Source organism: Cyprinus carpio, chromosome A7 (genome assembly GCF_018340385.1).
Source record: "Cyprinus carpio isolate SPL01 chromosome A7, ASM1834038v1, whole genome shotgun sequence".
NCBI classification, from domain to species: domain Eukaryota; kingdom Metazoa; phylum Chordata; class Actinopteri; order Cypriniformes; family Cyprinidae; genus Cyprinus; species Cyprinus carpio.
Window position 1 is genome coordinate 27,788,650 of NC_056578.1, and position 27,077 is coordinate 27,815,726.

A 27,077-nucleotide genomic window follows, 5' to 3' on the forward strand; every position below is an offset into this window, starting at 1 on the left:
CATACATCAATGGAAAGTTTATTTAGCTTTCAGATGACGTATAATTTGACCCTTATGACTGGTTTTGTGGTCCATGGTCACATATTATTCCTTCCTGTTCCTATTTGGCAAGAAACAAGTAATCATTCATATACAGTTCAGTTTTTTTCCCCACGGGCTAGTTTCCAAACAGCATCCTTTAGATCTGCTGGCTGATGAAGAGTGCTAGAAGATCAGTAAGCTGAATCTATACTTTATTGATTCTGTTGAGGAATTTAGGCTCCTTGTTTATTCCAGTACTGTTGGGATCTCAGAGAAGGAACAAAAAAGATCCAACTGACATTCTGTTGATGAGACACATATGACAAGTGAGCTGGCAATACCCACAGACTACCCACATCCCACAAACAAAGACACACAAAGGCAATGGTAGATTTTCAAATCTTGGCTCTTTAACAGTAACTTCATTTTTAGATTCATACCAAATAAACTGACTGCACTTTCTCTGAGTAATCATCATAAAATTGTTGAACTTAACTCTCTTTACAGTCCTCCTCATTCCCGCTTCTCCCACCTCAGTATGGCAACATCAGAAGATGGTGAGGGCAAAGAGCATGTCTGCACGGAAACCAAGAACAGCGCAGCACCTGAATCAACCTACATCTTAAAGGTGAAGCCTGGATCTAGGTCTCTCAGACAGTGCTCATTCATGACTAAACTGTGCCAGACAGAAATGATGAGCTCTGAGGCAAACATCATCGACCCCATGTCCCAATGCCACTGTCTGCTCAATATCCTTCAACAGACATGCATGTAGGCATGATAGCTGACCCGTATTTCGCAATTCCCATTTACAGTAACAGCATAGAAGCAAATGGGATCATGAGCGAGCGTGCTGGAGAAGCAAGAGTTAAATTATGAATGAGAAGAGAAATCTGTGTAAGCAGCGCACAGAGAACAGATACAGATGCTGCTCAGAGCTGTTAAACCTTAAGAAAATCACGTCTTTTGGCCAATACAGTAAAAAGACTGTGATAGTAGACTAACAAACAGCTTAAGGGCTTCTCAAAAGAGAAGACATTTGGTCTATTGGGTTTCAATGGCTGAATGTTATTGCCAGAGCATCAGAATCTATAAACTAGTCCCGAAACCTGGACAACAGACATTCAGAACGACTGTGCGTTAAAATATTAAACCCGACAGAAGATCAATAGCCTACGGTGTTTTCATGCGAGCGCGGCCGCTCTTTCATGCTAACAGACCCTTATGACGGAACGCTGCAATCCGTCAGACAGACGCAACAAATCAAATCCCACGGAGTGTGACACAGAATGGCGCGCGGCCGCATCTGCTTAATCAGCAGCAGTTCTGTCTGTTTCCCATTGTGTGTGTGAAACCCCCTCCATTTCCTCTCTCTACATGCACAACATTCTCGTGTTGATACAGTGTATTCAGCCACACCGACATTAGGGCGAACCGTATCCAGTTGCCTTCATGCCTTTATTCATAATCATGTAGCATAACATAGGCCTCTATGTAGGTATGTATGTGTGCATCTATCCATATATCTATCTATCATATTCAGGGAGGATAATGAATGTCATACAGCGCTCCCCCTGTCATTTGGGTCTAACATGAATAAGCGATCAATGCTATTGCATTATGGTTAATTTCCTCATAGGCACTTTAGTGATAACGGGTTTGAGAGCTTCACTATCTGCATGCTGGTCACGCTCGTGAAGAATATACGGTTACATGTGTAGCTATCGTGTCAAACCTCTCACCTTCATATCATTGACAATCGCCTGGAATAATCCACCAAGCGCCCCGCACTCCTTCTCCACAGACTCCACGTTTATATTATCCATCTTCAGTGAATACAGATTTAAAGAAAAATTACTTCCACAATAGCCAGACGAGACGCGTCTTGAGAGCTAAAAGCAGTAAAGTGTTTGTGGTTGAGAGCTGGATTTCAGCAGAAATCGTTGCGTCTTCAGCTGTCGGTTTGCCCAGAGGATTGAGGCAGATGATGGGGAGAGACGAGAGAGAGGTGGGTTACTCTCTCTATCTCTCCTCGGCTCCGGTTCTACTCTCCGCGGTTGGTGGAGGTTAGGCTCGTGGATGGCCCCGCAATAGTCACGGTCATCTTCAGACAACGATGCGGGATCGAGCTGAATGGATGTGAGAAGCGGTGGGTCGGTGCGCCACCCGCCCGACAGAGACTGCTGAGTGAGTGAACTGAGCAGCAGCGGCGCAGCGCGAGAGAGTCAGTAACTCGATCCATGCGATTCGTATTGGGCAGAACCGCTTCTCTTATCACATGGAGGCCAGAGGGAGGAGAGACAGGGGACACAAACACACAGATCCACCGATGCGAGTTATCCAGTCTGTACAGTAATTCTGTCTGAGTCTGAATCTGAATCTAAGTCTGAAACTAATTTATTGAGCATCCTTTTGTTAATATATAAAACAGTAGTAGGCAACTTGTCGTATTGCATATTGTTTTGTGCATCCAGTTTAATCAGTGCCTGAAGCTATTTTACCCTATTGTAGTTTAAAGAAGTTTGGTAAGTCTTGTTGACCATTGACTTCCACTGTATGGACAAAAGGACAAAAGAAAAACATTTCTCAAAATATCTTATGTTATGTTCAACAGAAGACAAAAATTCATAGAGGTCTGGAACAGAATTTTCATTATTGAGTGAACTGTCCCTATAATGAAAATCATATCAGTTCGGATATAATGGGTGGGATTCAATCTGCATATGCAGGGACTTCATTAATGCCAAAGTTGTTCTGTGATAAATGATAATGAAGCTGAAATGAGATTTCATGATTATGTCTTACTGCTGTAATAAAGACCCAATCATCTTGCTCTCTTGTCACAGTGGAAAGGGGGAGAATGACGCCCTCTTGCAAAGATTCAGAACCAAGGTCACAGAGCCTGAGTGGCCTTTGTCTCCAAAACTGGGGGTCATATTTACAGAAATAGCTTTAAGGTCTCACCCTACACTGCTACCAGTGGATACTGGCAACGGACAGAGAGATATAAATATTTCTGTATTTACTGCCTGATTACTTTGACCTTGCATTATAGTAAATCACTTTGGCTAGAAAAAATCTACCTGGATCATAAAAGTAAATGTCAGTCACTCTAAACCTTTCTCTTTTGCTCTCTCTTGCTCTTGGTTTTTTTTTTTTTTGTGATCTTCACTGTCTGTGCCTAACAAGGTTCCCCTCCATTTCATACATTACTCAGCAAGACAGCTAGACTGCCTGCATCAGCATCAAATTGTCCTGCCAACCACCACTGAGCTGAGACACCTGCTTCACCCTTCATCTATTATCTCTACTCTTATTAAAATACATAGCATCTATCTTGCACATATTCTTTCTTATTTTTCAGAAATTTGTGAAGTGTTAAGATTCAGATTCTCATATATCTGACAGTGATCTAATGTCCATAAAAACTTAAATGTACTTGGCACCAAATGAGCTCAGATTTCTGAGGTTCAGGGACTCAGCAGTGCTGCTGCGGCTGTTGGAACTTGTTTTACATGTGAGTTAGTGATGACGCAAATCTCCAGAGATCTACAGAGTGTGAATTACAATTTTACCTGAGAGAAGGAAAGTAATAAGTAGGTACGGAAATATAATCAAAAGTAAATTACAGTTGATGAAAATGAGTTTTTTTTTTTCCTCTAGAGGATATTCTTCTCAAAATTTGTTATGTAATTATGTTATGTAGTCATGCATATGTTTTGGATATATCTATCAATGTGTATTAGCAAAGTCTTCATTCCTAATTCATTGAAAAATATATCTTCTTTTGTGTTCCTCGGAAGAAAGAAAGTCATACTTATTTGGAACAACTAATGGTTACATAATTTTCATTTCACTTCATTGTCTATTGAAATCTCTAAACTTTTTTATTAGATTATTGCGGTTTCTTATTTGTATATTCTTTTATATGGTTTGCGTTTTTCAGAGAAAAAAAAAAATCTAATTTTCCTCTTATGTAAAATATAGATTTTTGTCCAGAGCATTGCTGTAATGAATATTGTTTAACCTTCTGCTGCATGTGACACATACAGATATGCATTTCAATTCCGACTGTTCCTTTTCTTTCACACAGTAACACAAAGCTTTAATATAGCCTTAACCAAATTCCAAGTACATTACATCAGATTCATTTCAAGTGGAACATAAACCCTCCCCCAAGCCTCCTTTCTTTGGGTCTTTATACTATTAATACTTAAAATGGAGAGAGAGAGAAATACAAGAAAAAACTAATTCAATTCGTCAAACTATTTCTGGGAAAACTTTCAAATTTTCAAAGCCAAAGCAAACCACTGTCTCATTTAAGGGGTCTTTTATACAGTCTAGTCGTCCAAATACAGGTCAATTCAGAGCTATGGAAGACAATAATATGTGTGCAATATCCCATATTCGGTGATACGTCTTCCTCACGGCACCATTGTAATTTTACAATGTCAGGCATTACCACAAACAACTTGGGCACGACCACAGGGCTGTCACAATTACGTTTAGTTCAGTTTCTGTCATGTCTGTTATGAGGTCTCATTAGTTACCATGGTTTCTGATTAGTTAATCCTTGCCCAGCTGTTCCTGCTTAGTTCTCTCATTTACCATGTGTGTACTTATAGTCCTGATTCTGTTCTATCCTTTGTCGGTTATTAGTGTATGTTATGAGTTGGACCAAGTCGGAAGTCTCAGTAAAGTCTGTTTGGAAGCATGCATCTTCATTTGTTGTCCTCATTCCTTGACGACTTGTGACAAGGGCATCATGACAGCTATTTTTTTGCTCTCTTTTTTCCACTTTTTTCCAGTTCTTGCTTTATGACACATTGGCTCTATTAATGCTGTGTTCCAGGCAGGTTTTTGAGTCCGTAAATGATGACTTCAAACCACAACTCACGACTTTGTAGCGTTCCAGGCAAGTCACGCCAAACTGCCTGAGCGCAAGGAATTGTAGCTAGATTATTAATTTTATTGAAACATTATATTGTCCTAAAGTCTATTTCTCACTGTGTACCACTTGCATAAACACTGCATCCATAGACAATATTATCTGTAGGGGCTGCCATAGTTGTCTCGTGGGACGTCAGAGCTCAGAACTGGGAGTACATCGATCTAGTACGAGTTCACGGGTGGGAAGTCACGAGTTTGACTGCCGTTCTGGTGCACTTTCACGGGTAGAAGGTTGGAAAAACATGGGTTACGGGTTGGCGGGAATGGGGCATAAAGTTATCAAGTCTTAGGACAAGAAGGAACTGGACCAGAGATACGTATGTGCTGATACTAGTCACATATAAAGAAAGCATGACAGACTGTGGGTGTGACATGGCCAAAGTGTGCCAAGCCAGTCCTTGCACTACATACTAACTTGACAAAAGGTAATTGAATGTTTGTAGAATACTCCTCGCTTGTTCATTAGGTAGATTTGCTCATAAAGGCAGAGATTTGTTTCAGAGAATGATTCAGTGATTCACCCATAATGATGGGCTGAATTTCAAATATCTATCTATATATATATATATATATATATATATATATATATATATATATTCGCAAGTCAGGGAAGCGATGCAAATGATGCTGGTGGGTCACATGACAATGACAACATGACAAATGTAGTGAGTCCAGATTTCATTCACACTACACATATGCATACTATAGCCTAGAGCACAGTTTATATATATATATATATATATATATATATATATATATATATATATATATATATATATACGTATATATAGATACATATACATATATATATACATATATATATATATATATCACCTTGTACCTATTCAGACAGTATGCGACTTAAGACACAGCTTCATACTGTACCTGGATTAATTTGTATTTTGAAAGAAACAACTGACTGAAACATTTAAGGATTCACTCATGAAGACAAGTAACAAACACAGTCCAGAGGAGTGATAAAAGCTCCAGTGCTGTTGACTGTATATCAGCGCTCTTGGAATGGCACTTGTTGAATTAAATTCAAGGAATTAGCATCATATTTTCATTTCAAAAGTTCTTTGACTGAATACCTAAATGTCAGCATGTAAACCAATTCTCCTCCAAAATGAATAGGTTTTGAGATTCTGTTAAGAATATACTTTGATTTAAATGTTGGAGACCAAAAAAAAAATAATATTATTAGCATGTCATTATCCCTACTTAGCCATCTTAGCCCATAAACTAGGTCAGAATGAGTCATACAACCCACTCTCACTCTGCATACCGCCTTTCTCTCACTCCATCCTCTCCTTAGCTCTTTCTAGACAGTACAGAACCGCCCACAGCTCTCTTTCTCATGTTTGAAGTCTATCACACTCCTTTGACTAAATGGATGATTTTCCAGAGGAAATTTGACCAACAGCCAAAAGTAAACCAGCAATGCCCCTATGGGCAGTTTGACGTCAGTCTTCTAATTCTTCAGCATCTTTAATGGCAAACTGTTACGTACATCCATGTGAATAGTCATACGGATGCATCAAACTATAAGGCATCTTCATGGACTTAGAAATAAAGACTTCTTTCATTTCACTGTGCAGACCACTAAACCCAGCATAATTGTGTTTTCCATCATCAGTCTCTCTCTATACATTTAATCTATTTTGGTTTATACGATCTTTCCAAAGGGCCACATCTCAGCACAGTGGCAGATGGAGCTTTCCATAAAGTGTGGTGTTATGGGTAACTGAGGGGTCTCTTGAATAAGGATCATTACACCCTTGGGTTTCTGGTAACAAATCTAGCACGCCAGTCTTCAAGAACATAGCATAGAAGTCAGAGACTTGGGGTTTTGAATGTGTTTCTCACCCTCTGGATGCACTGCAAACCTCATTAGAACAAAATAAAGATACTCTGCCAACAGTTTTTTCTGAAAACATACCTTTTATGGGGCTTTCATACTTGCCTAATTTATTTAAGAAACAGCATTTTTGAATGAGTAAGCACCTTATACTTCCGTAATGAGAACACAAAATCCTTATTATACATTTTTTGTGTCATAAATGAAAAGCAGAATGTCGAAGCAGTGCCACAGTAGTGCTGATACTAATTACAGTTTGGCCATATATATAAATATATATATAAAATTAGATTTTAACAGGCTATTATGATTTTTTTTTCTCCCATTATTTTTTTCTGACTGCTTTGAACACAAACACAACCTGTTGTCAAAACAGGAGTGAGTCAGAATGAGGGGCTCAACTGATTGACACCTGGTCCACCCAATCAAAACTACTGGAATGTACTAAAATACTTAAATACTGACAATAACAAACACTGCATTTTTGTCTCACATATTCACATAATCAGACACAGCAACACAAGTGGAAATCGCATAGTGAACCAGTGACTGCATGTGCATGCTGGGAACTGCCTATAATAAGTATAGTTAATTTTGCCACCATTATGATGCTTAAAATTAGAAAATATTGACTTGCAAATGCTAAAAAGAAAAGGCACACTGCATTGTATTCAGAAGGAAATCTAAGAGTAAGTGCTGCACAGAGGTCCATCCACTATCCTCATCACGTGTGGCACCTGCCCTCTGGCATTAGTATACTTTCTATTTTACAGTGAAAATGCATTTTTATTATTTTATTAATAAGCAATTTAGATTTTTAGACCCCTTAACCTACCCCCAAACCTTAACCTACCCATTTTATAGCGAATTTAAACGGATATAAAATGCAACTGACCAAAATATGCAGGAAAATAACCATTTTAGTAATATCCTCCTGACTACCAGCTATGGAGTTTTGTCCTCCATAGAGGACATTATTTTTTAGCGATTTCTCTGAGATGGTTCATGTCACAGTTTGAAGTCTGGATGTCCTGTACGGAGCACATTCAGGGCTTTTCAGAGATACCAACTGATTGGATGTTTCACCGTGACCACTCCCTCTCCTTGGTCTTTAAAAATGGCTGACACTCATTTAGTGATCAAGTGTAACACCATTATGGAAATATGATAATATTTTGTAAAATCATTTCAATCTGACTAATTTTCAAATTGTTTTGTCATAAATCAAGATCTCAGGAAAATGTTATGGGGTTTCAAATCAAAATATGACCTTCTGTTATGAAACAGGATATCAATTTCATACATGTCCACTGTAGAGGACACCAAAACTTAAAGCATGTTTATTTACACATTCTGGGAGACACAACAAATGAATGGAGGAAAAATAATATATTAATATTCCTATTAAATATTATATATTATTATGAAAATCCTGCTAGTTATTTCTCCCATTATTGCACTTATTTGTTCATTCTATTCATACCATTTATAGATACATAATGGAAAAACTTGTTAATGGCCATTTTACACACATTTTACACGCATCAAGAATTTTTTATTTTTTATTTTTTTTTAATATCTTTCATAACATAGTTGAGAATCACCTTTATATAAAGTTTGGTATAAAAATGAATATTGATTTGTGATTAACCCAAAAATCCCACTGTTTTTGCCTTGTCATGTCTATTCATGTCTTTTTGTTTTTTTAAAAAACAGGACATTTTAAAGTCCCGATGTCCTCTACTGGGGACATTGTATAACCTATGAATAAAATATAATTTTTCAAAATTTTTTGCTTTAAATAATGTAATGACATGACAAAATACTAAATTCACAAAACTGTTTTTTTTTTTTTCCTGGTAGTCAGGAGGGTACAGCATTAAATTATTTTTATAGTCGGTAATCCCACTCTTACCTATAAAACTTAACATTTGCAGTATAAGAAAAATATGACAGACAGATAAATGCAATTACTATGGAAGACCGTTTCCGCCACTAAATAAAAAATAAAACAAGGTAATTGCGACTTTTTATCTCAGAATCGCATGATATATTACCTTGATATATTTGTCATATCTCGCAATTCTGATTTTATAATTTGCAATTCTCTGAAAAAAAAATCTGAATTGCGATATATGAACTCACAATTGTGAGAAAAAAAGAAAGTCTGAATTGCGAAATATAAAGTCGCAATTAACGTTACCTTGTTTAATTTTTTATTCAGTGGCGGATACTGGCTTCCATAAATTACAATCATTTATTTATTGCAAAATGTCAAAAGCAGTACCAAAAGTAATCCAAATGGCGATGCGTTGCAACCGCAGTCCTCTCTGGCGGAATACAGTAGGTTTGTGTGAGCCAGAGCAGAATTTATGTCGTTAATCGCTGATAATATTATCCATGTTATTTTCCCGATCCACTCCTGGGGGGTGTTCCATAAACCAAGATTAGAGTATAAGCCAGGCTTATTTCGGTTAGTCAGGCTTATTTTTGGTAGATTCGGTTTCATAAATCAAACTAAAAAAGGTTCAAACTCAGTTACCCCGGCAACTTATGCTGGCAAATTAACCTGGTCCGGTGCAGGCTAACTGTCAGGCTAAGTCTGAGTTCAGGCTTAACGAGCATACCATATATACTCACCTGCTGGTATTTCGATGTCATTTTACTTAACCAAAACAAAAAAAATAATTTTTTTTTTAAATAAATAAATAAATAAAATAAGGAAATGTACTTTACTAATACATGTAAGAAATTATAAGGTATAAATACACTAAGAAATGTTCAAAACTTGTGTGTTTAATTGGTGAGTTTGGTTAATGAGTTTGGTAATTAATTAATTTAAAGTATATAAATAGGGAGCTGAACTCGTCTCCAAACTTAACCATGGCGTGTCCTTTCATAGATGAGGTGGTGGATGAGGGAGCTATAGTCTTGCGGAGGGCATTTCAAGGAGAGAGAACTTTCAGAGACAGGTCAGACCCATTGGCTTTTAATGACAGCTACCTGTATGAGCGATATAGGTTCTCAAGAGATGGGATTGCATATATTTGTAGATTACTAAACCCATACATTGCAAATAATACACGCCGCAACAGAGCGCTCACAGTCCCACAGACGGTGTGCATTGCACTTCGCTTTTTTGCCAGTGGAACATTTTTGTACACAGTTGGAGATGCAGAGAATATCAGCAAAGCATCAGTTTGCCGCTCTGTACGAACTGTGTATCTTTCTTTAAAAAGACTACTCAATGTGTTCGTCACATTCCCTGGCCACAAAGCTATTCGTACCATTAAACATGCCTTTTATGGAATAGCTGGTAAGTTCAAATAACTATAAAACATGGAAATATTTCTTGACTGTTGATTTTACATGGGACATATTTAAAACAAACAAATAATTTTCCTAGGTTTCCCAAATGTTATCGGTGCATTGGACTGCACCCATGTGCGTATTAAGTGTCCATCTGGACCACATGAAGCGGACTTTGTGAATAGGAAATCAGTACACAGCATCAATGTACAGGTACGGTCCCACTGAGATGATATTGACGGCTATGCTCTAGCACTGAGTGTTCTGTACTAAGCTGGGCACCAGTGTTTAGTTCATTGCAATTAAAATGTAGTGACCTACAGGTTTAATTTATTTTAGATGATTAGTGATGCAGATTGCATCATCACAAATGTAGAGGCCAAATGGCCAGGCTCTGTGCATGACTCCAGAATCTTTAGAGCCTCATCTCTCTACCAGCAACTAGCAAGAGGTATGCTAGTAATCACTTAAAAAAAAAAAAAAAAAAAATAATAATAATTCGCAAAAAGTCTTAACTACATTATATATTTAACTACATTATCTATATATATTCATTCTATGCAGGAGAATTCTCAGGAGTTTTGCTGGGAGACAAGGGATACCCATGCCTGCCTTACCTCTTGACTCCCTATCAGGAGCCCCAGACAGAGGGACAGCACTGCTACAACATTGCCCATGCACGCACAAGAGGTCGTATAGAGATGGCATTTGGGCTGATAAAGTCAAGGTTCCAGTGCCTGAAGCACCTCAGAGTGACTCCACCTAGGGCATGTGACATTGTAGTTGCTTGTGTAGTGCTCCATAACATTGCTTGTCTGAGGAGAGAGAGGCAACCAAGGATTGTTGAAGAGGAAGACTGGGGCAATGAAGCAGTACTGGAAGAAAACGAAACAGGCAGACTTATACGAGACACATATGCAAATAATTATTTTGCTTAATATGGTCTAAACCATGTGTAGCCTTTAACATTTTCCACTGGCCCCTCAACTTTCTCCTTAGTTGAACAAACACACAGAAGTCAAAGTATTTAATGTGATTTGTCTTTATTCAGAGTGAATCTGCCTGTTAGGGGTGAAAACACACAAATAAATGTTGTGGAAAGTGATCAAAAAGTAATGTTTTTTTTTTTCCCCTTTTCTAAAAATGGTAGTTCTACTTGCATTTTTCTGTAGCTGTTGAATTTCCAGCTCCAACTTCCTCATCTTCAGTTTTTTATACTGGATGTCGATATCAATCGCTTCCATTTGTTTAAGGAGGTAGCGTTTATACACTCCTTTTATGTTTTCTGGGTTCTGTAGCAACATAGATTTAAGTTATTTCATTGAATACACTTGTCACATTGTTTTCATTTCTTAATACTCACTTTGTCACATGTGGTCCCAGACTGAGAGGGCTCTAGAACAGTGTCAGTATCCTGAAAACACATTATGATCATTTTATCACACAAGTACACTTTTTAATATTCAATACAGTATCACATGGAACCTGTGACTACCTCAGGCCTCCTTGAACATACAGACACAGTCTCCTCATCCTCCTCAACTGATGGGCCTTCTCCCTGTGACCACTGATTAAACTCAGTTAAACTCATTAGCTTACATGACTGATTTAAAAGGTCTCATACTCACAGGCAACATGATGTCTGGTGGATCCATAAAGCATACAGAATCTTGATAGAAAAAATTTTTTTTTTTTACCAAAATGCACCATTACAGTAGCACAAGTACCTCTACGTGACATTACTGCTATGATGTACTTAGGCTTACAATGCCTAAAGAAGGAGGAAATCAGTTAGTCAGGAAGGAATAATGATAAAACACACACCTTTTAATATACTCACTCCTTATACTACGTGATATCATTTTAGATGATGTCCCCCCCTCTATTCCCTCAAGGACGGGCCTCCCTTTATTAATTTCCAAAGCCAGCTCCTCTGCAGGAGTGAAGCTGGCTGGTGGTGGCCCTCCCCCAGTGCCAGCAACCTCAGTCTTCTTTTTGGTCGCTGCAATTAAAAAAAGTACATAAAAAAACCCTGAATAGTTGTAGCTTCAAGCTGGCATTGATTACATATATACATACCATTAGATTTACTTACCATTCTGAACTATATTTTTATATTTTATTTTCACCTGCTGCCAGGTTCTTTTTCCTTCACTTAAGTTGCTGCTGCGTGAAAGCAGTTACTGTTATTCACACACAAACTTTGCAATGTATTATGACACACATTCAATGTTGATAAAGTATTTTAAATAGCTTACACCGCTACTTACGCATTGAGACGATCAGCAATTTCCTGCCAACCTTTCTCTCTTGCTTTATTTATTGCCGCTGTATTGCCTTTTGGTGATGACATCTTTAAATTCTTCATACGTTTCCAATAGCAAACGCTGTTCCGTTGCCGTGAACATCGCTGCTCTATCTTTTCCTTTTGTTGCCATGGTAGCCCATAGTAAATCGATTGACCCATGCTCGACTTTTCAGGACTTTTAAACAATGGCGTGCACGCACAATTATCTAGACTATTTAAACCTGACTCAAATTAGTAAGATCACATGATCCTCAACTTACTGTTATGGAACCAATTTAAGCGCGGATGTTTAGTTCGGCTCATTCAAGTCAGGTTTTGGACTTTAATCCCCGCTTTTCTAAGCGGCTTTTATGGAACACCCCCCTGAACTCGTGAAGGTGCGCATGCATCATTCAAATACACCTCACCAGAAAAACGGCATGTCGCAATCTGTGACGAATGCAGGCGAGAGCCAATGAGCATCCGATTATCCTGCCGTAAAACCTGTCATTTGAAGCGGCAACATTTGAATTTTTTAAAGAGCGTGTCAGTCAGCGCGAGCTTTGCTGTTTTGGACTCGCTGCTCGGGAAGGATATGATATGAAGATATAAAGGCTTGAATTTGGGACTGTTTCTCGCAGCCGTATGGATTCAGAAGATCTGGATTACAGCGCACGAATAAAAAAGCTTCATTTCGTAATTATGTTGCGTTTTTGGTGTGTTTTATTTCTATTGTCAGTCACAGCATGTCAGAGAAAACGCCTTTTGTGGCCCATGGCAAAGTAAACATTACATGACAAGTAAAGGTTAAACAATTGCTGAAATGTTATTTATTTTAAGGTTTAAAGTGAAGTCTTGTTTAACATGTTATGTTGTTTAACTTATGTAAGTTAGGCCTATTCTTGGAAACGAGCTGGCAGCAGAAATCACAACAGAACGAAATGTTATCATCAAGTAGCCTAAACAATTTATTAGGCCTAATGCAATTGAAAACAAGGTAATTGATATGACAACTAAAAACAACTAATAATACAATTAATGCCGCGAGGATTCATTTTTTAGGTGTCGTCAATACGTCGGTTTAGTATGTTTATATGCTTCAAATACGCCTGTATTGTATGTGCCCGTAAAAACGTAAGCAAATGTACGTTTTATAGAACCACATTTTATGTAAAATACATACGAATTATCATGAGATCAAGTTGATGTGTGTCTGTGCGTGTGTGTATTTAAAAAAAAGATAATACTATAAAAGTTAACACTTTAAATCAATTGATGTTACAAAAGATTTATATAATTCCTTAAATTTCCTATTAATTAAAAAATCTTTTAAAGGAAAACGTTATCATGGTTTCCAATAAAAATATTAAGCACCACACTGGATTTCAATACTGATAAAAGAAAGAAACGTTTCTTGAGCACCAAATTAGCATATTAGAACGATTCTGAAGGAGCATGTGACTGAAGTGATTTTTTATAATATATATAATATAATGTTATATAATATTAAAAATAAAAAGTTATTCTAAACTGTAATAATATTTCACAATAGTACTGTTTTACTGCATTTTCAATAATAAATAAATGCAGCCTTTATGAGCGTAAGAAATTTTATTAAAAAGTGTTATGGGATCTCAAACTTTTGAACAGTAGCATAATACATAATAGTATGATAAACTGATCATAATTCAATTGTCATCATTTTTATTGGTTATCTGTAAAGCTGTTTTAGAAGGAAATGATGCCATAGATGATGTCAGTTCATGCATTATGATTCTTAGAAGGAAGAACAGATTTCCTCCACACAGGGGTTCTCTATCACACACACACACACACACATACACACACACACAAACACGTGAAAGGACACAAGGAAACAGGAAAGAAAAGTCACCTTCATCCTTTATACTCCCTCTGAGCAGCAACACTTTTCTTCTTTCCTTTCTTCTTTTCAATGTTTCTCACTTCTCACGAACATCTCTCCAATGCACCCACCCTTCTTTCACTTCTGTTAACCCCCATAACACATTCCTCTTTTCATCCTCTCACATCCTTACATCTTTGAGACGGCATAAATGCGTCATGAAGCATGTTTGGGCTGAGCATGGAGATGCAGTGCCAATCTGCATGCATAATTCCCTCTTATATCAGCTGAGCAGATGGGCCAGATCCTGTCCCTGGTGAATGACCTAAGCGTTGTAGGTTTTTTTTTTTTTAGCATTCCTTCTCTTTCATCTGTTATTCATTCATCATTCCACTTCTCCTTGGAGTCATTTTCACACTGTTTTTATTCATTTATTTTAATTTACTTATTTATTTCCTTTTATAAATTGTATTATTAGTGAACTGTTTGGTGGACATCTAGTGGAGAAGAATGAAACCAAGACAGTAGACACTCGGGCTCCAACATTCCCTCCTTCTTTTTCACTGCCTCCTTCCTGCATCTGTGTGCTGAATGTAGGTCTCTATGCGCCTACAGCCATCAACAGCAATCAGTTCTGCCCCAGTTACTGAGGCGTCACATAAGAACACATTCACAACATACAGCATGTACATGCAAAACATAGATTCATGCACACTCATGAATACACACATACACACGTATGAACCATCCATCCAAAACATCTCGCAACTAAGTTTATTTGTTTGGCTTATTTATGTTACATAGAAACAAATTAAATTAGTTTTTCTTGTTAAAATGCATTAATATGAATTTTAAGACGTGTATCCTTATATATACTGTTGTGCTTATAAATTTACAAACCTCTTACAGAATCTGAAAAAAAAAAAAAAATGTATGGAGCATTTATTTATCTTCTGAAGATTCATGGCAGATATTTAAGAATATTACTCAAGACCAAACAGTAACAAATTATCCTGTATGTTCTCTCCTTGAGCATCAATGCTTTTGGGATGTTTATGAGTCCCTCAAGTGTCCAAGTGGCAAAGCTGTGTATAGCCATGTGGGAAAAACTTAATGTGCAAAGCATGCTGGGAAACCAAAGAACTTACATGACTTAGAGGCTTTTTGTCAAAAAAAAAAAACTTATGCACAACAAAAGATTAAGAACCAAGAGTACATCAGCTTTTAAATAGGATAATTTGTATCTTGGGAAATATATTCAGGCTACATATCAATGCCAAATAGCTAAGGGGTAGACTTGCTCTCTTTCTGTGACTTTTGTTTGCAGTACAAAACTTTCCACCTTATGATGACATGACTTTATCTTTAAGCCCTCTGAAAGGTGTCAGAGACGTAGAGAGTGAACCCCAGAGGTGAGGGATGGAAAGGGGGAGCCTCAGCAGTTTGCCCACTGGCTCAGCCTGGGTCTTAACCATCTCCCATGGGAGAAATTAAAGGTGACCTAACACACGCAGTTTCACCCAATCACATTAATCTTGAGTATCTACAAAGTAGTATTGCATCCTTCATATCTCTGAAAAGAGACGCGTTTTATTCGTGTTTGTAGTTCTGGAACGAATTCTTCGCCAAAGCGCAATGGATTGTGGGCAGTTTTAGCCATTAGAGCAGTGGTCTCCAACGCTGCTCCTGGAGAGCTACCGTCCTACAGATTTCAGCTCCAACCCCAAACAAACACACCTGAAGCAGCTAATCAAGGTTCAAAGTCATACCAAAAAATTACACAAAGATTTGATGGACCACAAAAAAAACTGAAACACACACCACCTCACCACTACAAGAGTTGGAGATCAGATCCCTGCATTAGAGTGTGCACAGATCCACACTTTAAAAATCAACCTGAATACTCTTTTCAACATACTATGCTTTGGGACACACTTGGTGCATTCCAAACAGGATATATCAATCTCCGAAGGGCACTTCGGAGTGAAAACAATCATTGCCCCCATACTGAAGGGTCGTTCCAAACCAAAGTGCTCAAAACTGGCCACTTCAAAGGGCCCTTAGGATTGAAGGATTTCGAAGGGTACAACTGATGGACACTTCGGGCTCCCATGATCCTTTGCGCAGATTGTTTGCATGATGACGGCGCCTCCATCTGGGCAAGTGATTATGACGCAGAAGGGCACTTCAAGAAACAGTTGTTTGGTCCCCTACACCCTTCAAGCCTTTGAAGCTCTCACTCTGGACTCCAGAGTCTGGAGGGTAAACCCTTTGAAGGGATTAGGGCATAGGGATGAGCCCTTCCGAATGAAACGCAGGGTTCTAATCTCACATACTATTTAGGATGGATAGTATGAACATTGAGATGCAGGGTTGCTCTCGCTCTGGTTGATGTGTGTCCTCGGGAGCACTCTTCTAGGAGAAATGCCCATATAAGGAGTTCCAAGCTTCATTACGTAATGAAGAGCCACAATCGAAAAAAAAAAACCTTTCCAAAACTTGTAAGAAACCCGGAGGTGTGTATTTGGCACAAACATACTCTGTCATACACCCAAATCGTTTTTTGAAACTTTGGCCATACTTAGCATGAGAATCCAGCTCTAACAGTGTAAATAAATGCATGAAACAGCATTAGATCTCCCCTTTAAAGGAGACGGCAGGGTCTCCCTCTTTCTCTCTCTTACACACACACTCATTACACAGGAATCATGTGAGGGACACATCTATCTTATCACATATGTATGCATCTATGACCATCATCCCCCTCTGTTAAATAAATCATGGACAGGGATCCCCTCGGTGTGCATGTAACACGCGTCTCATTTGCATGACATTCAAATGTGCTTCTAATGAGGAAATAATGAACTACTGCTTATTCTCATACATCTTTGCATTAGAATACAATGCTAGATGTTCAAGCATTTTGATATTTGAGTGACTATTTAATTTCTAGACATATTTAATGGATGTTGAATGTACATTTTTTACATTTCAGATTCACCCTCTCCTGTTTTACCGACACCATATGTTTCCGATGTGACTCAGATACTCAGTTGTATTGCGAGTTTGGATTTCAGCATCCAATTTATCTGTTTGTTTGTTTGTTTGTGTAATGATTCAGGTGGTTCTTATGTTTAATTAGATCTGAAAATGTGTGATGTTGGTATCTTCTGCAGGATTAGTGTGTCTCAAAACTGACTCACTGAGGGGATATGTATTATTGTTAAGTTTTTGTGTGGAATTGAGTCACATTGAGTCAAAGAATTGAAGGTATTTTGGGAAGGTGATTATCAGTGAAAATCTGTATAATTCTGTTACACGCATGCATTGAATGATGTTGCATTGAAAATGGTGTCGTATCCTGGTGTCATGCTTAATTATTGGTCTCCTCTGCAGAAAGTGGAGTGTGGGGATTATAGAGTGTTAATCCTACTTAGAAGAGCTATGAAACTGAATGTTTACATTATGTAATGTTTCTCTACCCTTACCAAAAAGTAGTATACTTCAAGTTTATTTTATTAAGTATACTTAAGTAAAGTTCAAGTATATTTAGACTTTTTGTAAGTATAAGTCAAGTATACTTAAATGTCATTTTAAGTATATTTCTGAGAAGTACATAAAGCCCATTTCTGAGAAGTACATAAAAAGTAAACTACTGTAAAAGCATACTTTCCTATTTTTTGTTTAAAAGAAGTATACTAATAGCACACTTGAATAAACTTCTTTTTCGTAAGGGTAATCATATTCAGACCTTTAAAATGTTTATTTTTTCTTGCATGCATTGCCAAATTGACACATTTTTAGTAATGACCTCATGTGCTGCAAGATCACGTAATGAATTTATATTTGTCTTCCAGAAAGAGGACTGTAATATTCTTTGTGAGGTCTATTGGAGGGAATGGGTTCAGGCAGTAGTTTGGCAGGAGGTCCAACATTTTGATATTTTCAGTTAGATTAAGATACATATTTATATTTCACATCAATCAAAATTCTGAATCTCATAATGACAAAGCAAAATACAGACGTGTGATCACTTTCAAATTTACTTGAAAAACAAAACAAACAAAAAATAATCTCATATTGCATAAGTATTCAAAGCCTTAACTCTGTACCTTTGGCAGCGATTACAGTCTTTTTTTTAGGTTATTATGGACAAGCTTTGGTCTCCTGGATTTGGAGATTTTCTGCCATTCTTCTCTGCAGATCCTCTCAAGCTCTGGCAAGTTGGATGGAGAGCTATTTTTCGGGTCTCTGCAGAGATGTTTGGTTGCGTTTAAGTGTGGGCTCTAGGAGGCTTCTACAGGTTGGTCACAGAGGCATCCCTTAGACACTCTTGCATTGTCTTGGGTGTGTGCTTAGGAGGATTGTCCTGTTGAAAGGTAAACTTTTTTTCCTTTCTTTTTTTGCTAAGAATATATCTGTATTTTGTTGCGTTCACCTTTCACAATGCATGACGGTTTAGATGGTATTGTGCAGGTGATGCTCCAGACCCAGTGTTTGGAATTGATGTTTATCAGACCATAGTCTAAGAGTCATTTAGATGCCTTTTTCTGCAAATTTCTAGAAGGCTTTCATGTGTCATGCATTGAAGAGAAACTTGCCAAACAATCTACCATAGAGCTCAGATCAGTGGAGTGTTGTTTTGGATGTCCATCAACATCATTTTCTTTACCTCACTTTCTAAGGCCCTTCTCACCCAGCTGTTCAGTTTGGCCAGGCGGCTAACTCTAGGAAGAGTCCTAGTTGCCCCAAACTTCTTCCATTTAAGAATTACAGAGGTCTTTAAACACAAATTACGATTTAAGGTGCAGATTGTCAATTAATGTGCTTATGTGCTGTTTCCTTATGACCTCAAAACACTTTGAGTGTATGGCATTTTAATGTGTGCATTACAGAAATAACTCCACTTATACAGTCGTACTTGCTCAGTAATTCACCTGATTGTTGATGCCCTGGTGGATTTTTATACACACTTTTATTTCATATGTTCAAGTTGCACACAATTATTTCATCATTTACTTTGCACTACTGCTGAATATATTTCACACAAATACTACTGACAAGTAAACAGAAAGAACCGACCTCACAAAATTGGGACTTATAAGCTAAACCATATTTTACCACAGATGTGTTAAATTTGTTGTGATTTTACTCACATTGCTTTTGGATTGAACAAAGCTGTTTCCTCAGCAGAGAGCTTGATGTTCTGTAGACAGCATGACCTAGACAGAGAAGTGTGCCATAATATGAAGTCAGAGAGCCTCTGATCAACAACAGCAAGAAAAGTGTCAAAAGTATGAAGAAAGAAAGAAAGAAAAAAAAGAGTGTGGGGCAAGAGAATTTGGAGAGCAGACAAGATGAGCACCAGAACAAAAAAAGAAAAACAAGGGAGGCACTACTTCTTACCTTGTCCCATCCACTCCATCTCTCTCTCTCTTTCACTTGTCCTCTTTCTCACATTTCTTTTTTCCTCCAGCCTTTGAATCGTCTCCTCCTCCTAATGAGCAAAGGCTGAGGGCCAATAGTCCTCTCCATTTTCAATGGACTGTAAAATAAGTTCAATACGATCTCTTTCTCTTCAACCTCTCTCTCTCTCTCTCTCTCTCTCTCTCTCTCTCTCTCTCATGCTCTTTCTCTCTTTTTCTCTCACCCTCATCCCTCAACCCTGGCTTGTCCCACTGTATTTATTTTTTTTTTTAATAAAGAGGGAAGCACATCTTCTGCATCTTTAATACTTTAAATTATCAATTACGTTAAGGTATTTGAAGAAAACTGACAAAAATACAACAAACTATTTAATTATGGCCTATACCACAGGCTAATGAAAAACAACCCCACAATATAGTGGCAGACCATTTTCACTTTATTTTTAAATCATCATTTTTATTATAAAAAGTAAAACATCTCCATGCAGAGAAATTAAATTCTTAAATTCAACTGTTCTTAGGAATTTTCTAATAAAAAGTTAACATCTTTTTTTATCTATCCTTGGCTACAGGGAAAACTCATATGGGTTTGAACAAAGGTTTCTGGTACCTATAGCTCTAATTAAAGCACTCATTACAGACTTTAAATCTCTCATTTCACCGTGATTCCTTGATGAGTAACCTTGGCCACTGAGTGATTTAAATAGCTGTCTAAGGATGTTGTCAGCTACTCAAACTAGTAGAAACTCTGTTTGTTTGAGCACGTGTCTGTGTGAGGAGTACCTGGGTTTAATGATAAGGAGAAATCTGCCCTCTCATGCCTTTTGTAAACTTCTTGTAAAGTCAGCCTTACGTAAATGATAAAAAGAAAACACCTTCTGGTGCTTCCCAGCTGTGAGGAAAGTGACCCCCTAGGAATGTGAAGAGCAAGACTTTTGTCTGAGATTTGAGTTTTGACTAGGAGAAGAGTTACAAGAAGTTTAAATGGCCATAAAGTAAGTCACCTTATAAAGTCAGAGAGTTTACTGTACTATGAACTCATACTGTAATTCAAACCTTCTACTCATTAAAAAAACAAAAAAAAGCTACACATCTCATTTCAAAATCAGTAACATGACCATTAACAGATGCTATTATTGCTAAATACCAAGGGAATTAATGTAAGTAAAATGTGGTAAAGTTGGTCATGCCTGTTCTGGCTGTGTGTAGCACCTTCTGCTTTATATATCCTTCTAAAGGATCCTAACATTAGAAAATGTTGGCTGGTTTATTTCCGTCTGACCATAACAGTTTGAGCGGCACATTTCAGTGGTTTGTGCACCTGTTACAATAATGCAGATTTTGCAAAGAGGTTTGACACTCAAAGAACAAATTTAAATGAAATTAAGCACAGAAACAACAACAAAAACATCAAACTATTATAAGACTTAATGTTGGAACTGTAGCTTGGCATGGGATCATTTCCTTATCTTGTTCTCATTGCTTCCTATCTGTTCTCACTGTTCAATCAAATAGAGGCTAAATGCCAAATAAATAATAATAAAAAAAAAAAAAAAAAAAAAAACTGGAAAAGACCCATTGAGGGGGAATAAAGACATACTGTTTTAATAATATAATTATTATGGCACTTTGAATGACTTTATCTTATGATAAAGAGCCCTGCAGCTATTTGTTAATTTCCCATTTAATGGCTGCTTTAATCAAAATCCACTCAAAAAGGCCAAACCCAGAGACAGTCCCACTAGAGAAGTTTAGGGTTCAGTGTCATGCTCAAGGACTCACATGTATAGAGTCTCATGACCTCTCCAGTTGCTGCTGCTTGGTGGGTCTTCAAAAGCAAAAAAAGCAAGAGAAGAAAAAAAATTAATTGTTGCCTCACTCATAAATAAATGCTTTTTCTCCCTGTTTTTACCTCAATCAATCAAAATATTAATAGGAGATGAGTACACTTAAATGGTCATTCAGGCAATGGGAATCCACATCGCTTGTAAGAGGAAATTAGTCATGTGTTTTCCAAATAGTGACCCTACTTGCTGTCTGAATATACAAGCCAGTCTGATTTCAAGATGTTCTGTTTGTACATGGAAATAATGAATGGATATCAAAGCACTCTGACTGACCAATCCATTGATCTTCTTCTCACCATATGTCACCATAATGGTATAGGATCTTGATCACTCTAGCTTACTGAATCCACACTGTTCATGAGTCACAATTTAAAGCTAAACGATCATATTAAGTGAGACTGATTGCCAAAACTGCAAAACGTTTGGTTGTGTGTGGACGTAGCATGTTTCATTCTCTGCTGTTTTTGTTTTAAATAAGTGTTCATTGTATGTAAGAGTCCTCTGGTTCTCCTGAAGACTCAGCAATGGTGTACGGTTACTTACATGTCTTAACTATGGTCAGTCCATCACTTAGACAGCTTTATGATGTTTTGGCCATGTTCATCTTCCTGTTGATTTTTTTTCCTAGCTTGGTCATGTAATCAGACAAGGATACCGGACATCCACATTGGATGTGTTTTGCTCTTTAATTATTCTGTGTGTTCAGAAATCGTTTCTGTGGTTATTTCATGGAGGAAGTGGACGTACTTCAGTGCTGACGCACACATGAAACCACACACTTTTCTCCTGTTGCTCATGAGGAACGTGACAAACCACAGACAGCCCAACGGGTGACCGCCAACACAGAAAGAAGGGCTGAGGCCAAACAGTTCTGTTCTGAAGCCAGATTTCCTCTGATACATATCAAACCAGTCCAAATTGAGAATTAACCAATCATCTGAAGAATTAATTTGTAGTCTTTTTGAGAATAAAATGTTAAGACCTATTTGTGAATCAGATCAATTGCATGGTTCATTAAAATGAACTGGCAGTAGGTAAGGTTATGTTTACATGCACTAATTTTCATAAATCTGAATTAATCCAATCCAATTTCAGATTCTGAAAGTTCTGTTTATATGAACCATAATCTTTGCAATCTTATTCACATATTGTTTACATGTGCATATGTATTATCTGCAAGAACTGCAGATCTTATTATAAAAATGCTATCAGATAACTTTTTATTAAAGAGCTCAGGTAAACATAAACATCCACAAGATATTTTTTAATCAGATTGTGAATACAGTCGTATTCAATTGTTTACATGCTTAGTTTTTCTCTTGTTGATTGGATTACTCAAGGTCTACAGCACCTCTTCCAATCCGATCTTAATTCCATTTAGATTGATTGAAGTGTTTATATGAAGGCTGTTCAATCCAATTGAGCCATCAGTCTGATTACTAACAAATTATTTGGAATGTAAGTTCTTGAGTTAATAGCTCACTGTGAGGGTAGATTTTCACTGAATAATGAATTAAGATTCACACACAACTATCAAGTGGTTTAGAAATACTTGGAATATGAACAGGAAGATTGTACAATAACAAACTATTCCTTTAACAACAGCCTTTTTCTGCTTTATTCCATTAGTCATATCTAGAAACAGAGAGATGGGAGTATTAGCCTCAGTAATGAAAAGCTGCAGCTGAGCTACAAATAGCTTTTATATAAGGCAACATATAGTACACAGATAGTCATAAATAACAAGCATTTCACAGAATATCAGCTCCCATGCCAAGTTTTAACACTGGCTAAATGTATCAATGCAATCTGTGCTATCATGCTATAAGTATGCCATTATGATCACAGTGTGACAACACACACACACACTCTAGAACACATTCTCACACAAACATCACGAAGAGCAGCCAGGCCAAGGAGGCAGAGCTGTCTCCATGACAACTGCCTAGAATCTGGAGTTTAGCATCAGCATGCTTGTCCACATCTCTGCCACTCTCTCTCTCTGTCACTTCTTCTTGGACCATCTCTTTCTCTCGATCTGTCAGTCTCTTCATCTCCCACTGGATGAAGATGTTTCTTCTGAAACTCTTTGCAGCAGCAGACATCAGAGAGATGTATTGTGCGAGTATAAGAGGAGAATGTTGTATGTTCATGTAATATGGGAAAAAGGTGTTCATGTGGAATAAAACATGTCTCAAAAATTGTCTCAGTTGCCAACTGGCCACTGTGACCCTGGAGGGCGAAGAGGTCAGGATCAGGCCCTCTGGATTCCAGGATGTAAGTTACAGTACTGATATAGAATGAATGAATATGAACCTGCATATTTTAGGCCACACGAACAAGGCAACAGCCAGGGAGGTAGATGTACAAAATGATAATCTGTCTTTTCAAGAAAAAAAAAATTGTCTGTTAAAATTTGTACCCCTGCAAAAAAAAAAAAAAAAAAAAAAAAAATCCTAGCATGGAATAGCGCTATTTATCATCCACAGTTTGTTTGCTATAAGATGTCTTTGCTGACGATTGAACATCTACAAAAAAAAGTAGTAAAAAGTGGAAAGTAACAGTGGTATTTTATTTATGAGTCAATGTTTCGAGTGTCGGAGATTGGAACTCCTTCATGGTTGTAAGTCTGAGAACTCAAGCAGGCATATTCCACATTTAACTCTAGATGCATTTTTTTTACATGGTGTTTCAGACTGACATATTTAAATGCCAAAAGGAATCCTCTAATGTCTGCAAGCACATGTGTTTTTGGTTTAGGTTTGCTAACTACCTATTTAAAGGTTGAGCAGCTCGTTTTGTTTTCCAGAGCTGCAGGGTTTTACTCCCTCAGGTCTAGTAAGTTTGTAGGATGGAGTGAAGTGGTGGCAGATTTTGCCGAAGCCCCTCCCCCTTTCCCACGACCCTATAACAGCTCTCTTTCCTGAGGAGTGGTTTCCTCAAAGAACCACAGCTGAACTCTAACCCCATTACCCTCTGTTTCCTGCGAGGTTCTTTAGTTTACAAACACAAGGGGATGGAGGAGACACTTCCACAATTCAGCCATGTTTCCGTTTCTCACTTACTCTCACACAATCTCATTTCTCACACAATCACATGATACACAGCAAAGACCACCTCCAGAGCAATAATGAGGAGGTTAAACAAAAAGTACTTTATCCAGCTGAATAAAAATATCATGCAATACATGCAACTTTGTCCAGTACATAAATATAAAAACAAATACAATTAGATCTACCACTTGATAAAGCAAACCAGTTTGGATTTATCAATTATTTTACCATCTATTTAAAAGAGGCCAGCTTTGTAATGTCATGTTATTTAACTGTTATTTAATTATCATGGCTGATAAGGATGGATCGGACATGCCAAGACATTGTTCCCCAAGTGTATCACCAGAGAGGAAATACAGTGTGATGTAAATGAGAATTGTGGCCAAATTGTGTACTACCTACACTAAACCCTAGCCTTGCTACTCAAAACTAGCCCAGTCAAGTTTCGAGGAGGGTTCACTGGTAAAAATCATGTACTGGGGGTAAAATACACATTTTTCAACAGGGTTCCACCAGTAAAATTTGCATTCCAGCAGCTAAATATCACGTTAGGGGAACTTCAACAAACGGAAAGGAACATTGCTATTTACAATACACAGTGTGGTTTTATCATATTTTTAGGTGGGACATCCCTCAGATAAGATTAGTGGGATTAGTCATAAATGCATGGATACTATGGCTTCATTGTGAGGTCAGCAGAAAATTAGAGCAGCTAAATCCAAAGAGAGCAGCACGACACTTCCAACACTTGACCACCACCATATATGAACTCTAATATGAATGGATCATGTTACGTTAAACCTTTCTTAACATCATTATACCTGTAAAACACTCTTCACAAGACAACTCCATTCGGTGGCAGCATTTATCCATTTAGTCCAGCTCTCTGTTACTGGATGGCTGAAAGTGAGTCTACTATAACACATTAAGCCCACGTTTCTCAGATTGACTCCATTCAAATGTAATATACTAATGTGTAGATAAAGTGTCAGTGAGAAAATCTTCATGCTAATGTGTGAACTTAAATGAGCTGTGCCAAGGAATAATCTCTCATGCCAAAGTGTTCAGATTACCTCCTGATGAGGAGATGAGTTTCAGATGGTGCTGGGGGTGTTATTTTTGTAGTGTCAGTGGGATGTGTATGGGGGGTGGGGGGGGGGGGAGAAACAGGAGGTTATGTAAATGCAGACACTTGTCATCCTCCACACACCTGTTATTCCTGGATGATTCACACGGACACAGCCAGCCGGCCGGCCCTTTCCACTGTGTTCAAGTTCCTGGTTGGTTTTGATCCATTTAGCTGTAAATAGCTAAAGTTTAGATTGTTAGAATAGCCCCATGTGCTTTGTGGTAACCACACCATCTAGCAGCAAAAAGCATCTTTCATAGTCTATGGCCAATCTGAAGGACATTTTTTGCAAGGAACATCTATATTGCTCTGTCATCATAGGTTTTACCAGCTTTTTTTTTTTTTGAGCCCTGCTGTGTCAGTCAGAACAACTGAAAGATGCTTTTTTTTTTTTTGCTGCCAGATGGTGTAGTTGTGGCATCTACCAGTATGGATTAACGCTGTCATAGCCAAACCAACCAAACTATGACCCTTCGGTCAATGGAACGAGAGGAAAAGAACATTTATAGGCTCCTCCAGACATTAATGGCCCCTTATTTTAGATGTCCCTCCTTGCACATACTGCACCATCATCTGGTACTAAAATACACTCTTAAGATCTACTTTGAGAAGTTTGTTGTCCAAGTACAGCATTATAGTATCAATTGAACCATAACTCTTAACTTTATACATCAGCACTACCAAATTACACACTTTTTCTTTGGATAGGAAAAAAAAACAAAAACCAGCCTGGATCCTCCTTTACAGATTAGCAAGTGCAGCACTTCCACCTACTGGTCAAGTAGCATTAATTAATCACAAAACCTCTATAGAGAACCCCAACATTATTTTAAGTGGATGGATGTAGCGGTTCCTCTTAATTTTTTATTTTTAAGGATTCTGTATTTTAAAGAATTTTGTAAAATTCTAATTAGCTTTACAGATCTTGAAACGGTTTAAACCTTCAAGAATCATTTATTGTCAATGGAAACAGTTGTGCTGCTTAACATTTTTATCAAGACAAAGATTCAAAGGTCTGGGCAAAAATTAAAAAGATCAAACTCTTATTTAGCAAAGATGCATTAAATTAAAAGTGACGGTAAAGACCAATAATTGCAAAAGACTGCAATTTCAAATAAATGCTGTTATTTTACACAAAAGGTTCCAGTTTGCACAAAATATTAAGCAGCAAAAGTTTTCAGAATTGTTTCCATTAATTGATCCAAACCGACATTAAATATACTCGTGCATTAAGTTTAAAATAAAAATAAAAATTTGAGAAATGTAACAATCCATCAATAAATAATGCACACCCATGCAGGCCTTTTAAAGAAACCTAGTCACACAGCAGGAG

The 27,077-nt window shown here is 37.5% G+C and overlaps 2 protein-coding genes across 8 annotated transcripts in view; one reads left to right on the top strand and one right to left on the bottom strand.

The window, feature by feature from the left end:
- The window catches only part of mtss2 (MTSS I-BAR domain containing 2), a 78,970-nt gene extending 64,566 nt beyond the window's left edge, over positions 1-14,404 (bottom strand). For 2 of the 7 annotated variants that reach the window (XM_042760631.1, XM_042760626.1), the window contains exon 1: positions 1,764-2,366. In XM_042760631.1, the coding sequence (XP_042616565.1) occupies positions 1,764-1,847 (84 nt within the window). In that variant the 5' untranslated portion in view covers positions 1,848-2,366. Of the gene's footprint in view, positions 1-1,763; positions 2,370-14,319 lie in introns of those variants that run through there. The other 5 variants (XM_042760633.1, XM_042760632.1, XM_042760629.1 and 2 more) reach the window with 4 other exon arrangements.
- LOC122134217 (putative nuclease HARBI1) lies at positions 9,608-11,243 on the top strand. The gene is made up of 4 exons (XM_042760634.1): positions 9,608-10,145; positions 10,236-10,351; positions 10,478-10,589; positions 10,703-11,243. Exons 1-4 carry the CDS (start codon positions 9,713-9,715, stop codon positions 11,074-11,076), a joined length of 1,035 nt encoding a protein of 344 aa, XP_042616568.1. The 5' UTR covers positions 9,608-9,712; the 3' UTR covers positions 11,077-11,243.
- Positions 14,405-27,077: the final 12,673 nt, after the last annotated feature.

Excerpts from the sequence above, each read along its gene's own strand:
- LOC122134217 (XM_042760634.1), top strand. The coding sequence starts at position 9,713 with ATGGCGTGTCCTTTCATAGATGAGGTGGTGGATGAGGGAGCTATAGTC. Across the intron at positions 10,146-10,235 it reads TGCCTTTTATGGAATAGCTG|GTTTCCCAAATGTTATCGGT; the intron begins GTAAGTTCAAAT and ends TAATTTTCCTAG. Across the intron at positions 10,590-10,702 it reads CTACCAGCAACTAGCAAGAG|GAGAATTCTCAGGAGTTTTG; the intron begins GTATGCTAGTAA and ends CATTCTATGCAG.